The sequence below is a fragment of the Cupressus sempervirens genome, chromosome 9, assembly GCF_028749045.1.
Source record: "Cupressus sempervirens isolate cs-2001-9-10 chromosome 9, ASM2874904v1, whole genome shotgun sequence".
In the NCBI taxonomy this organism is placed as follows: domain Eukaryota; kingdom Viridiplantae; phylum Streptophyta; class Pinopsida; order Cupressales; family Cupressaceae; genus Cupressus; species Cupressus sempervirens.
Window position 1 is genome coordinate 148,423,406 of NC_143126.1, and position 15,998 is coordinate 148,439,403.

The window sequence follows — 15,998 nt, forward strand, 5'->3', positions numbered from 1 at the left end:
AGCACACAACGTCATACATAGTGCATTGACTTATACCCCTACACACACACCATGGACCACAATGATGAAACTCCCCCGTTCGATTGAAAAGAAAACAATTCTAGGGACGATGAGTGGAGTGACAACGTGGGAGATCTCGAGGTCGATTTATACCATTCCTCTTCCGGCTACCAAACAAATAATAAGCCCCAAACTATGCCATCACGAGAAAAACCAAAAGCAGCAGTACAATCATATAGAAGGAAGACAATTTGGGGATGGCAAAGTAACTTCTCTTGTCAAATCTCCTGTGGATGCTCATCACAACCAACTCCTCACACATTTATTGTTCAATCCTGATTTATCAATTATCATTTGCAGTTGGCTCTGATACCATGTTAAGTAACATGGATTGTTTCTGCAAATGTAATTATATTGCCATTGTTATGGATATTTTCCAAATGCAGATTTGAGGACTCATAAATATGAGAGGAGACATGTCTCTATAGTTAATCATCATCATTAGTTAGTATATTAATAATATAAATAACCATATATATATATATCTAATGATGATTTACCATCAATAATGAAACTTATGATCATATCAATCTGACTGTAGCTACAAACTTAACAAAGAGGACAGATAAATCTGTAAGAGCACATCAGCAAGCACCATTGTTTCCAAGCGAATCTCACCAAAAATAAACCTGAATGGAGATTACTTTGAGCAGCTAGATTCCAAGAAAAATAAAAGACTTTCTAATCCTGCAACTCAGTTACAATATTGATAACCCATTTAATCTCTAGCCAATACAGGACTAGTGGATTTGGAGGGAGTCAAGAGTCAAGGGAAACAAATGCTAGCATTTTTCTCTGAACAGCGTTTCTCATTCTTGAACCAGATCAATCTATCCTCTACAATATTCTCTTTCTAGCATATGCTTGCAGATCTTGGCACAAAATTTAATCTCAACCATCCAATAATTTGAGAGTCCAATGAAAATAAATTTTTGCCACAATGAGCAATAATGGAAGATAGAAGTTCCGAGTCTAAAAATCTAAGCCTGTGTCAGGTGTTCTCATAACAAATTTCCGTATTGCATTAATTACAGGCAAGGGATTCTCGAAGTGGACAGCATGACCGGATTCATCAACCTCGAATACTGTGATCTGGTGAAACTGATCTCTTTGTACTCCATGTTCTTGGGGATCAGCTGTATCATGTATAGCAGAATCCATCAACACCAATGACAAAACTGATTATCTTTTCAAATAACATCGGTATAATGATTGCACTCATCTGAAAATAAGGTTAAATTATACCTTTTTGACATGACATTTTCTGAGCAATTTTCATAAATTTACTATCCTTCTTTCCCACAATGACAAGAAGAGGCACCTTGCAACCACTTAAATCTTGCCATAAAGACCTGCAATAGTTTTGGATTAAGTGAAAAATGATGTCACTATGGTTGGGCGTGAATGCCACCCAACTTTCCTTGAATTATACTCCTTGGTAGGGAGTCCCGGACTACTAAGGAATAAAAACAAACATTATGGGTTTCTCTTTTTCAGTATCCCTTTGTGCATTTTTTTTTAACTTCCAATAATATCTTATATTTGTTCTGTATGATTGCCATTGAAGTGTAACACTCAAAGACAAAAAGAAGGGAAGCAGAGAGATCGTACGGTTGTCGGCCGATGCTTAATGAAGACAACACCTTTGCCATGTCTTTGATGTTCCCATGCTCAATGCGTCCTCGAATTAATTTTTCAAATTGTGGGTGAGATCTTAAGCTGGAGAGTGTCGATGAAAATCATTAGTGCTTTAAATTGACAGGTATAGAAAACACAGGGCGTTTAAGATGGCATTGCACGTTTAAAAACAAACTGCCAACAAAACAAAATTTTCTTCTCAAGCAATACATTCATCATAGTAACATACCTTTCCCACATCTCTTTTTTATACCACATTTCTACGAAAGATTGTAAGCCATTATTAAGTAATAGTTCAGCCAATGCATCATCCTGTGCAGATCTGGTTATCCTCATGTCAGGATTTTGCAGTCCTGGATTTCCAGATATAACTGTAGTGGCAGAAATCTTTAAAAAAGAGGACATTATTAGGAAATAGTACAGTGATACTTAGCTACTTAATTTCAAAAGAGCACTTAGATAAAAAAATGGACAGGATAAGAATAATGATGTACCCTCTTATTGCATTTCAAGGCCATGTATAGTGCAATCCTTGCTCCCATTGAGTATCCAATAAGAACCACTTTTTTGTCAGTAATTTGACATATAAGCTTAGATATAACTTCTGAAAGGAATTCTATTGAGAAATATTCTTCTGTCAGATTACACTGATAGTTGACTTCTGAAGAAAGAATCTGGGCATTCCCATTATTTTGGGAGGTATTGTAATCCTTCTGCACACTCGTTTTTCCATGTCCTGGTAGATCAATTGAAATGCATCTCACAGAAATTGATAAAGCTTCCATTATTGGTAGCCAATCTTTCCCAGTGCCAAGGAAACCATGAAGGAAGATTACTGTCTTCTCCTGAATATTTCCCTCAGCCATAAAAATATTCAATTAGTGATACCTTGGCAAGGAAGAATGCAGGTTGCATACAAGCTTAAAAGATGTAATCACTTGGAAGTGGACCATATAAGTCGTAATGTTACAAGAATAGTTTCACTTTTCCAATCAAAAGTCTTATCTGTAATTTTATGGAGCAATAAAAATAATTGTCCATTTATTTTATATTTTTCAAGTTTAAATGATAGAAGACTTACAGTTTTGTCATTTATCCCAGAGTCCATTACATGAAAAAAGAAGCAAGTGTCATCATAAAACACTGTCATTTTATTTGATTTAATATTTGCTCTGACACAGCTTGGATTGACAGTATCAGGATTTACTACCATATTTTGAAGAATATTTGCAGCATCCTTCACATCCACTTCAATTCTGTCACCTTCTGGGTACACATGGAATTGCAGGTGTTCTTTCATTACATCATCACGTAGCCAACTATATGTTCCAAGACCATGGGCAATTCTTGGAATTTCTGGTTTATCACTTGCTCTTATTCCTATGTTCCCGTTGTCAATGAAACAGGCAAATTGAGCATACACAGACAAACTGACACTACTTTCAAATGCTGCACTGACCACTGCCATCTTCCCATGCTTATTTGCCCACTTGGCTATTAATGCCACACGTTCAAAACCACCCAATCGAGCAGGTTTCATCACCTGAGAATACAAAGATTAATACAGATTACAATAAGTGGGGGAAGCAAAAAATTTTATAGACTATTTTTGTATTCAATGCTACTTCTTATTGATGTTTGATTTCTTTCTTTTCTGTCTTACTTACAGTTGCCACAATTCTAGGATGTGCAAAAATGGAAAGCCTGTCAAGAAGTTGGTCTTTAATGTCATCGATAGTCTCATCCAATGCTACAAACATGTTGCTTTCCTCACAGAACCTTATAATATCCCCTGGATGCTCCACCGGTTCCTGCAAGAGAACAATACGCATTTTGGACTACTAGAACTAGTTGATCAAGATAATTAAATAACTGTATGCAATAATTTTTCCTCACTAGTTGGCAATTATGAATTCAATTTGATTAAAGCACGCAGTATGAAAAATACTCGAGATTTCCAAGAGACAGAAATTTGATTCCCTAACATAAACTGGAATTTCGTAATCTTTTTGACATTAAAAGAAGCCTCATAAATGTTCTTTTGGATGCATTCATAGCATACAAGACCTGATCATTAATCCAAAAATTTCGATGCTTTTATTCCCTCATGAGAGTCCATCCACTAAATCATCTAGTTTAAGCTTTTAAAACCGGCAAACTTTTCACCCTAACAACCCAGGGTTGAGTAACTCTAGTGCTGGTCTTGCTCTGTAGGTTATGACCTCCAATCTAAAAATCTCCCAAATTGCAAACTAGAACTTCATAACTTCTGTTTTACAAGAGCCCCACTTATCTGTAAGAAAGACTCTCAAGGTTTTATTATTATACAATAGAATGCTTGAAGAGCAATCAGAAGGTCCAACTTCTCAGTTGAAAAGGGAAATAGATGCATCTCAAAATGAAAACTTCTCAAGGGATGAAATCAAACAAAGAATTCTGTTTCTCAAAGAAAGTGTTCTGAACTACAGCTTTGTGGAAGTTTCCTTGAAACAACAACACTTGTCATCTACATCCAAGAATACTGGAAATCCTTTGGATGTGGAGAGTTATGATGCGAAAAAGATATTTAATGGAGTTTTCTCCATAGAAAGTGACAAAGGGTTTCCAAGGAGGACCATGGCTCATACAAAACTCTGGTCCAATCATAAGGCACTGGTTGCCTACATTTAACCTAAGTTTCCAGATTCACATCTCGAAGGTGAAATTCAAAATTTGGTTTGCTGCAAAGTTGGATTCGGTTCGAATTAGCTCAAAATTCTGCTAGTCGTAAATTCGCTCAAAATTTTTTCAGATGTAAGAGTTTTGGATGAATTGATTTGGACAAAGGAACCCAAAACAAATTTAGGGTGAACTGACTGAAAAAGTCATTTGCTTTTGACTTTTTCATAAAGATTTTGCAATGAACCTTGATTAAACTAAAAATATGATACATATAGTTATGAATTTAATCAATTCTAATATATCAAAACAATATATTTATTAATAACTGAATGAACAATGTTGATTATATAAGATAATAGAGCATTAAGTGGCTCAACCAGTTCCTTCATAATGAGCATAACTCTCCTTCGCTCTGAGATATCATATAGGATCATAGACAACCTATGAAACTCACTGATGAAGGCTCTAGGCCATGAGTCTGTCTCATCTGAGCTAACTCCTAGAAACATACCTTGGGATCCTTCCTATCAAAACACTCTATCAATCTATCCATGAACTCCTGATAGGAAACAATCTGATTATGATGTAAGGAAACCAGTTCAAGGTACCATCAGTTATGGGCAACTCCATCTAGATGTAGCACAACAATTCTAATGTTGTCCTCCTCACTCATGGGATGCAAAGCTAAATATGTATCAAGCTAATAAGTTCGAATTGTCACCTCGCCACTCCCGTCAAAGTGGGCTAAGGTCATCTTATGTAATGTCCCCTTTTTAGCATTCATAGCATGATGTTGTCGTTAGCCTATTTCCCCATGGTCCCGTAGGCTAACCAGGACATTAAAGGGACTTAGAGGCCATTTGGCCTAGATAGTTTCAGTTGCAGGTCTTTCTGAGGGGTTTTGGGGCAACTTTGGGCATACTTACTATTTATAGTAAGTCATCTTGGATATGGTCGGACATCTAGTGGTAGCGGTATGTCGATGGTAATTGTTTAAAATCGGCAAGAAGACTTGTTTATCATTGATAAGATTTGTTACGCAATGATAAAGTTATTTTATAAAGTTAAATTTAAATATTTAACTTTATTAATGTATAGACTATAGTTTGTGGAAAATATTTAAATTAAAAGAGTCCCCTTTATTTTATAACACATTGGAGACATAAGTTACATAAAAGGGAGTGATGTTTTATCCCACATTGAGAAAACGAAGAATGGAGCCCATGTGAGAACACTATAAAAGAAATGGAAGAGCTTCTTTTAAGTATGCTTGGAAATATCAAAGAAATTGGGAAATTTTCTGGAGATTATGTCTCAATAGTTTGGAGGACAAAATCCCTTCAAGTTGGAAATCTTGACGCCATTGAAAGATATGGTCTTGAGATTCAACATAGTAGCAATCCGAAATAGCAGGCTGAAAAAAGTGGGTACGAAAAAAGCTGTCCGAAAAAAGAGGAACCGAAAAAGTAGGCTGAAAAAGAGGGTACGAAAACGCAGGCCGAAAAAGCAATTCGAAAAAAGCAAAGCAGAAGGGGCAGCATAGAAGGAAATTATTTCAGCCATCTACAACCAGGTTCTTTTGTTAGTATTGTTTTTTAGGTTGTTATCAGCTTTCAGCTGTAAGTGTGCATTATACCAGCATTATCATTTTGTAATCCATGTAAATGCCAAAGTCTTGGCCATATTTAATGAGCATTGTAATTTTCATTGCAATTAAGAAGATAATAGTTGCTGGTGTCATTTAAGCAATACAATATCATTATTTATCAGCAGGTTAGTTTGCATACAAACTGTTTGTAAAAATGTCAGTTGACTGTAGGTGTTCATTTCTCATGCTTAGATCATATATATGCACTGAATATTGTCAAAATTAGTAGCACACTCATGTTAGGTCATTGTGTAGTCCATTGTAGTCTTCTAGCACAAGATTCTCATTGATGCAAATTGAAGAAAAAGTCATTTGAAGCCAACTGAAATACTATATTAGTCATATGTCCCTTGCATGTGAATTGTTTGATAATATTCCTTGAGCTTTCATCAACTTTTTTGAGAGCAAATTTGAGGAGAGTTATTATAGTGGTATTAGAGCTTACTTGCAAAGTGTTTGACGAAATGTCAAATCACTAAAGTATAAAGATTTTTGGTGTCTGAAGAAGTTATAACCTATTGGGGTTATTATAGTGGTATCAGAGCTATAAGTCCTGCCATCCTGTGGAGGTCTTATAGGGAATTTGGAATAGCCAGATAGAGAGAAAAATGTTTGACAAAATGAATGCCGAACTAGATCAGGGAAAGAAAAGATTCTTAAAATTATTAGACACCTTAGCACAGGGACAGCGATCAGCAGAGCAAAGAGCACAGGAACAGAGTCAGAGATTTGAGCTAATGATGTAGATGATGGCTTGTCAAATGGGGTTGAATGCTAATGTGGATGGAGGAAATAATTAGAATGGTAATAATCAAGATGGGGCACATAATGGAGGCGAACAAGTTGGGAACAATTTTGGTCATGCACCCCAGCAAACTAGGACAGTGAGTTCGTGGCCCATGATTCCCATATTTCCTCCTAGAGCTCCAGAGCAGCCTGTACCAGAGCCCCAGATCACTGATATACAGGACTAGCTGAGGAGAGATTGGGAAGCCGAAGGTCCAGATGTTATTGCTGCAATCACCTTTAGGGAGTATATAGATGTGCGGATGAAGCATATGCCACGTGGACATGACAGGAACCAGAGCTATAAACTACAGAAGAAAGTAGGGAAACTTCAGTTACCATATTATGATGGCTCAAGGAAGTCTACAGCAAGAGCTTGGGTTCAAAAACTTGACACATACTTTCAAATGAACCCTATGCCTGAGGAAGAAGCTATTAAGTATGCAACAATTCACCTGGATGGGTTAGCACGAGTGGTGGCATCATGGTATGGTCACTATGGGTCATGCACACATTACGTCATATGTGGAGTTTACGGAGAGACTGACTGAACGTTTTGATAGGCCTAAGGATCGTACCTTCCCTATGACAGGCAGAGACTTGTATGAGGAGTTTAACAGACATGCTGATTCAATATAGGGAGACATTAGCACATCTTCAGGTAATGGTTTATCTGCACCATCTTCATAGGTAGAAGGGGTTTCAGATTTGTGCAGGTTGAGCCAGTTGCATCAAAAGGTGATATCATAGGCACACCAAATTGTGTGATTGACACAAATAGTGCTTCCAGTATAGTTGGGCTGGATGAAGTTACAGCAGTTGAGGATATTGTCATGTTTGAGGATAGTCCAGTTGATCAGAAAGTGAGCATTCAGGACTTTGCAGAAAATGAGTATCAAGCATAGTTGGATGCTTCTTCACATGAGATAGAGGCTAGTAGCTCTTCACTTGGTTTGGCAAGCCAGCTGAAGACAGGGGACAAGGATATTGTGGCGGCTTTATCTCATTATGATAGGATGCATGGATTGATTGAGAATCACATTTGGATGATTCAACTGCAGGAGAGACAGAAAGGAGTCACAACAGGTTCTTCTTGTGACGACTTACAGCAGATCAAGGAAGGCATGGAGGCAATGAAGGTAAGTTACATACACCTACTTTCAGATCGCGATCATCTCCTTAATCTTGCAGGGATCTATTTAGATGCATTGAAGAAAAAGGAGGAGGCTGACCGGTTTTCTCATGAGCTGGAGGATACTCAGAATTCCTTGGTGTGTATTCAGTTGGCTCTCCAGGATTCTGAGAGACATGTGGACGAGCTTTGTCTTGAGGTGAGCTCAGTTCGGGAGTTAGCGCATATAGGAGGGACTCAGTTTTCTTTTACAGTCAAGTCACATGTTGATGATTTCTTAGAGATGACAGAGTTTACAGGAGAGTCCCAGTATCTAAGTATTACAGATGATAGCTATTCTGAGGTTACTCCTTTGAACAGTGTACTAGGGATAGAGTATAGGATTTCAACCAATTGGCACAATCATGTGTCTAGTCAGCTGAGAGTTGGCACGCGAGACATTGCTATTGCGTGTGAACATTTTGATGCTGCTCGCCAGTTGTTAGCAGTTTATGGATGGGGTTCTCCTACTAGTGATGAGCAGGGAAGCAGTTATCTTTCCTTGACAGAGATCCACTCTTTATGGGAGGCTATCCGGATTCTGAGACAGAATTATATGTAGTTGGTAGCCGATAGAGATTATCTTATGGAGTGGGGCAGTACAGCATATGACGCATTATTGGTCAAGGAAGATGAGGTGAGTGAGCTTACTCAACAGCTCGAGGCGACTTCTGAAATTCTTGAGAGTACACAGTTGGCTTTCGAGGAGTCACAATTTCATTTGGCTAAGGTGACCGTGGAGTTAGAGAGACTGCAGTCTTTACTAGATTCTGTACAGTCACAAGCTGTGGTGTCTGGTGATCCGAGGATGTCCATGGTCGAGATTGTCAAAGACAGTGGAGATGGGAATGCATCCATCCTTGATACTAACATTGGCATATCGGGTTCGTTCCCACTAGAGTCAGGATCAGTTGAGTTGGGTGCTGCAGCAGATTGTTGTGGTATGCCTGACATGGTGGTGGCCTCTAGTACTGATGGCACGGAGACTAGAGATGTTGTATCAAAGATCATGTGTGATATTGGTGAGCCGACAATTGGCATGGTTCCTGCTAGTAATACTACTCCCTTGGTGATGTCTTCGGAGGTAGTAGTCAGTTCCAACATGGTTAATGATCGATTGCAGTCTGAGCCACTGACTAAGATTGGCGCATTTTATCGGCATTATACTGTGAGGTATGCTCATCAATTTACCTTCGATGATCATGTTGATGAGATGATGATACGGAGATGTACTTTGGTTCCTAGTGCTTGTCATCAGTTATGGGGTAGTTTGACGCCTTGGGATGAGAGTTGTGATGGGCATGACATGGCGATAGGTTCTGCGGTTGATAGCTTGATAATACATGACTTAGAGCAAGAGTTTGGGAGTGATGCTTCAGCGGTTGTTGTTATTGATTCTACGCCTTTGGCTATGACATCTCCTGACTTAACTGGTGATCAGTCACAGCGAGTTGTATCACTTGTTCATGGTGAGCTGTTGACTGAGGTTGGTTCTTTTTATCAGCATTATACTGCAGGGTATGTACATCAGTTAGCATTTGATCCTTGTGTTGAGGAGTTGATGGCAGGCAAATTTGGTTTGGGTTCCATTTCTTGCTGTTTACCTTGTGATGTCTTTTCACCATCAACGGTGCATGGGAGTTATGGCTATGAGACAGTGGCCGGTGATTTGCAGAGTTGTGTTGACTGCAGGAGTTGTACAGTGTGTGGATTCTCCATACTTGGTGCAGTTTAATTTGGGAGCGTTCACCATTGTTGTAGAGTTGGATTATACATTCCGTATAGGCCAGTGGGATGCGTTGATGGTATTTACTGTGTTGGCAGCTTGATTTGTCCACTTTACTTGGGTTCTGATGTTCTAAGAGTTTGTGTCTCGTGGGTTTCTGACTGTGGCAGTTGTGATTTTGGAGTTTGGTTGAGCTGTAATTGTCAATTTGATTATGGATTCCTCTTGGTTAATTTTTAGAGGTTGTTGCAGGAGCCTATGTTGACTGACAGCAGCATAGTTCATGACTACATTTGGGATCCAGGTGGATTGATTGGGTTGTTGTTCGACCATTGCTTGGGGACAAGCAATTTTGGGAAGGGCGGATTGTAATGTCCCCTTTTTAGCATGATGTTGTTGTTAGCCTATTTCCCCAAGGTCCCGTAGGCTAACCAGGACATTGAAGGGACTTAGAGGCCATTTGGCCTAGATAGTTTCAGTTGCAGGTCTTTCTGAGGGGTTTTGAGGCAACTTTGGGCATACTTACTATTTATAGTAAGTCATCTTGGATATGGTCGGACATCCAGTGGCAGCGGTATGTCGATGGTAATTGTTTAAAATCGGCAAGAAGACTTGTTTATCATTGATAAGATTTGTTACGCATTGATAAAGCTATTTTATAAAATTAAATTTAAATATTTAACTTTATTAATGTATAGACTATAGTTTGTGGGAAATATTTAAATTAAAAGAGTCCCTTTTATTTTATAACACATTGGAGACATAAGTTACATAAAAGGGAGTGATGTTTTATTCCACATTGAGAAAACGAAGGATGGAGCCCTTGTGAGAACACTACAAAAGAAATGGAAGAGCTTCTTTTAAGTATACTTGGAAATATCAAAGAAATTGAAAAATTTTCTGGAGATTATGTCTCAATAGTTTGGAGGACGAAATCCCTTCAAGCTGGAAATCTTGATGCCATTGAAAGATATGGTCTTGAGATTCAACATAGTAGCAGTCCGAAAAAGCAGAACCGAAAAAGCAGGCTGAAAAAAGCGAGTACGAAAAAAGCGGAACCAAAAAAGCAGGCTGAAAAAGCGGGTACGAAAAAGCAGGCATAAAAAGCAAAGCAGAAGGGGCAGCATAGAAGAAAATTATTTCAGCCATCTACAACCAGGTTCTTTTGTTAGTATTGTTTTTTAGGGTGTTATAAGCTTTCACCTGTAAGTGTGCATTATACCAGCATTATCATTTTGTAATCCATGTAAATGCCAAAGTCTTGGCCATATTTAATGAGCATTGTAATTTTCATTGCAATTAAGAAGATAATAGTTGTTGGTGTCATTTAAGCAATACAATATCATTATTTATCAGCAGGTTAGTTTGCATACCAACTATTTGTAAAAATGTCAGTTGGCTGTAGGTGTTCATTTCTCATGCTTAGATCATATATATGCACTGAATATTGTCAAAATTAGTAGCACACTCATGTTAGGTCATTGTGTAGTCCATTGTAGTCTTCTAGCACAAGATTCTCATTGATGCAAATTGAAGAAAAAGTCATTTGAAGCCAGCTGAAATACTATATCAGTCATACGTCCCTTGCATGTGAATTGTTTGATAATATTCCTTGAGCTTTCATCAGCTTTTTTGAGAGCAGATTTGAGGAGGGTCATTACAGTGGTATCAGAGCTTACTTGCAAAGTGTTTGACGAAATGTCAAACAACTGAAGTATAAAGATTTTTGGTGTCTGAAGAAGTTATAACCTATTGGGGTTATTACATCTTACTAGCCGCCTCTCACAAATCTAATTGCCTAGGCCTCTGTCTCTTAGGAGTAGGCCTACCTCTAGTGTGCTCCCACTTCTATGTCAGGAGTCTATCAAAGTTAAGACTTTACTTGATGGCTTGCAGAAGAGCATCCCACTCAGCAAAATGTGCAACTACATCGTCCATAAAAGGCGTGACCTCATTTTGAGTACTGACTAGTCTTAGAAAAGTAGGCCGCTATGGCCTATCATATGCACCAATATAGCCAAACCTGTTAATCTTGTCATCAATCCTAACCCGATCCTTTGCTCTAATCCTATCACCAGCCCTAGACCTGTCATCAACTCGGGATCTAGGTGAATTGGCAAAATCATCTCGAGTACCCCTCTCCCTACTCTATCCTCTAGGAAGTGCAGTAAGATGCAGTGTGTCAGAAGGTTGCTGCAACAAATCGACAATATGATGCTGTGTCCATTTGCCACATCTTTGAAAGTCTCTCTAGCCTTTCTATCAATGTCAGAACCATTGCCAACATCTCTATACCTTGTATCTCCTAAACCATCAACACCCCTATCACCGATACTACCAAACTGAAGCTCTTATTTAGTTATTTTCCATCACCAGGTGGAGATGTGCAACCTTTGCAGGCATAATGTCTACCTAGAATAAATCTCTAAGCCATAGTGTAACCCAATTCTCTACAAGCTGGCAGGAAACCACTCTGATACCACTGTAAAGAGCCCAAGCTGGCTCTCATTGACTATGCTGAAAAATATGTTGTTTTTGGATTTTTTTGTGTTTTTGCTTGATTAGTAATTACTGAAAATATGACATTGACGCAATCTCTAGCTATGGCAAATATGGAATCTTAACTATAATTTGCAATTATGAAAGTTGCATATAGTTATTTCCTCAATAACAATAGACAAATGGAACCTAGTGAAATTTATGATAAATGTGTATTCACAGCAGATATAATATAAAATGCAAATTTTCCAACTGGAATTCCCATGCCAATCAGAGTACGTGGGGTATGCTGAAGACAATGCTGCTTCACAAAAACAATCACAGGCTCCCAAATGATTTAGATGCAATAACAGGGAATCACCAAGGTTGGCATCCAATGTAGTAAGCAATTGCCCTGACAAATATGCAATGATAAGCACAGATGTTCGATGCCCAGTTTTGACTCCTGTTTTGTATAGGCATGAAAGAGAATGCAAGGAGTGATAGGAGAACTAGATTGTTCTTGATTTTCTATTAATAAAGAAGCCAGGAAGCGCCTGATCTCCTACAGAATTCCCTCGGACATGAATGCAGCTCATAATGCCATGATTGCAGCGGTATAAAGGGACACTCAGAACTAGTGGCGTGAATTGCTAGGTGTCTAGAAATAGTGATCAATAATGCCAAAATTGCAGACATAGTGGCACTCAAAAAATAGAGATTATAAATGTGACCCAAACACCAAAAGGAATATTGCCCAGTTTGAAATTGATAGCAGAATTGAGGCATCCAATAACAGATAATAAACTCACAAGTTGACACAATGCATGAACAAGTCTCCTGATAGCAAGGGCTTCAGATGCTCGATCAACAGTAGACAATACCACCTCAAACAGATATGATAGACACCCAAAATTCAAGTACAATGGTGTCCAAAAAACAGAGATGATAAATACCAAACTTGCAGCCCTTCAAGTCACAACAGTCTAGAAGGTGCCCAAAATCAGATTATATCAATAAATCGATTCACTATACCTAAGCAATGAATTGAATGTGCAACCCAAATTCAAAACACAATTGCAATTTGCTGTTTCCAATTTGCTATACAACAACAGAAAAATGCTTCCTAGAACAAGAGGAATCAGATCTCAAGTGAAAACCACAACTTCAAAACCCTAGCAAGACAAATTGAAAAGCAATAGACAATGAGATGATTCTAATTGCTTCAATATACCATTCATTAAAGTTGCTTCATTAACACACCTTTCAATTAGAAGCTTCCAACTAATTATTTACTTAAATAACTAGCAAGCATATGGCTTCATAGAAACACTTTTCATGTAAGAGGCTTCTCATTTACACTTTCAATTTTTAACATGAAATAAGATAATGTCATTTAATAATAAATGCTTGATTAATAACTTATTTTATGAACTCCACGAATATGCTCAAATCACTACTAATGAAGATCAATCGCCAGTGCCTCCACCGCTCTACTAAAAGTAGAAACCACCTCAGATTGGACTTACTAAAAACAGAAAGTCTGCCACAGAGACCCTCAAAACATACTGCCATCTCATGAGGGTCCCCTTGATGAACTTAGCCTAGGCGTAGGAGCTTGATGAACTAACATACTGCCATCCTCCCTCCCCAAGATTGCTTGTCCTCAAGCAATCCAGTAACACATTGAACTCCAACCTCCATCGGGATCCCATAGAAAAATGCGCGCGATGTCGCTGTCATCGTTGAATGATCTCCATAAATACTACACCATCAAAGTAAACAACATAGTTTGTAAACCTGCACTCAATAACTGTGTTAATGATGTAGAAACCAAAACATCAAAAGGAAGCAACTCGGTAGAAAGTCTCAATTTGCCCCTTTCTCCGCACCAACCAAACTATCTTGCCAAATATCAAAACTCTACAACTGATAGATATCCTGTACATGGGGGTCTAATATGACACTGTATGCACTCCTCATAGTATATACCTGACTGAAATCCTGATCAAAACCATCTAAGCCAACATACTGCTATTCAACCTCAATCTCATCATAGTATATCCGCATAGTCCAATTTGCCACTCCTCTAAGCCTCAATGCATAGGTGCGTCCTTTTAACCAAAAGCAAAGCTGTCTCCCCCTCAAATCTTCTCGTGATGCCTCATCATTCTTCCCAACTGATTTGTGTTTCTCATTTGCAGGTGGAGAGATAGAAGACTTCGAAGGATACTTGCCTCATGATGTAGATGACTCAAGATATGTAGCCTTTTTCATTGCCTCCTACAAAGTAGGTGGGTCCAAAGACTCAAGCTATCTCGTATGTAATGTCCCCACTTTAGTAGTCGACCAAGTGTGTGTGCGTTAGCCTAGTTCTACATGGTCCCGTGGGCTAACAAAGGGTTTAAAGGGATCTTAGAGTGTTTTGGCCTAGTCATCTCCAGTTTGGGCCAAAACGGAGTTGATTTACTCAATCTCAGGCATACTTACTATTTTTAGTAAGTCAGTAGGACACAGGGGAGGCTAGTTTTGGTGATTGGATTTGATACTCCTTGGCGAGAGCTTTTCGACGAGCTATCACTTGTGTTGTTTGGAGTCCGATAGCTAATATATTTTTATGCCTGAAGTATTATTAAAGTAATATTTAATTTAGTTGTAAAATATTAAAGTGTTACTTTAATATTAAATTTTATGGGAATGTGTGCAAATCAAAGGGGGCGCCTAAGGGAGACAGTGATTATTTTAATTTGTTTTATATTGCACATCTTTTATCCCACATTGCTCATGTGAGTTGAATCGACCCTTGGAGAAAGAATAAAAGGGAGCGTTAGTGGCTTCATTCGACAGGTTGAATATGAGAAGAAAATTGATGTATGGGTTGTAGATCCGTTCTTGGCATTAGAGGACGTCTATCCTTTCTTATAACATTCTAGACGTCATTCCCTTAGGGTTTGGCCTTCGGAATTCATTGCTATCAGCTTCATTAATAGGCAGATTGGGTGCATTTTCAGCTACAGGCGGATTGGGTGTTTGCTCATATCATTCTCGCTTCTTGTTTGATGCTTATGCCATTCTAAAAGGATGATTTTATGAGGGTCTTGGATTGATTGAAGGCAGATTTTACTGTAGCAGCATTGTAGTGCAACACTATTCACGTTACTGTAGCGTGACACTATTCATGTCATTGTAGCATGACACTATTCATGTTACTGTAGCAGCAAGATGGGAAGTCATTATTGAAACATTATGGAGCAATTAGTGAGTTGAAAAGTCTGCTATGTATTTGATCTTATTTGTTTGAAAATTAATATTATTTCAGCGGTAGTTCAGTCTTCAGTTTGCATATTATTATAAATTCCTTCTTGTTCATGTTATGTGGTTTCAAATCTATGCAAAGTCATAAAAACAAACAAACATTTTATTTCTGGCGCCATAAAGGGGTTTAAACATTTAAGGGAGAAATTAAGGGTAGGATGCAAATTATTTGACTAAATTCCTATTAGCAGCTGGTTCAGTTTTTGGGCATTTCTAGGGTGCTCATTACAGTGGTATCAGAGCTTTAAGTCCTGCCATCCTGTGGAGGCCTTACAAGGAATTTGGAACTGCTGGATAGAGAGAAAAGTGTTTTAATGAAATGTCAAGACACTAAAGTCACAAATAAAACAGGTTTAGAATGTATGTTTGAGCATGCGACAGAAGCCATTAACTTTTGCCATACTAGAGCAAGACAACAAAGATTTAAATTCATAGAGCAAGCAGTCTAGTTAATTCGTGCAGGTGGATATAGAATCCAGTTATACAGACACAGAGGAGATATTCTTTGAACAAGA

At 38.3% G+C, this 15,998-nt stretch overlaps 1 protein-coding gene across 1 annotated transcript in view; it reads right to left on the reverse strand.

The window, feature by feature from the left end:
* Positions 1-674: 674 nt before the first annotated feature.
* PHYLLO (2-oxoglutarate decarboxylase/hydro-lyase/magnesium ion-binding protein) overlaps positions 675-15,998 on the reverse strand; it is a 327,122-nt gene continuing 311,798 nt past the window's right edge. Inside the window, exons 24-30 of the mRNA XM_089799357.1 lie at positions 3,366-3,509; positions 2,780-3,241; positions 2,193-2,543; positions 1,928-2,085; positions 1,672-1,779; positions 1,306-1,412; positions 675-1,196 (exon numbers count right to left, since the gene is read on the reverse strand). Of these exons, the coding sequence (XP_089655483.1) occupies positions 1,033-1,196; positions 1,306-1,412; positions 1,672-1,779; positions 1,928-2,085; positions 2,193-2,543; positions 2,780-3,241; positions 3,366-3,509 (1,494 nt within the window). The 3' untranslated portion in view covers positions 675-1,032. The remainder of the gene's footprint in view (positions 1,197-1,305; positions 1,413-1,671; positions 1,780-1,927; positions 2,086-2,192; positions 2,544-2,779; positions 3,242-3,365; positions 3,510-15,998) is intronic.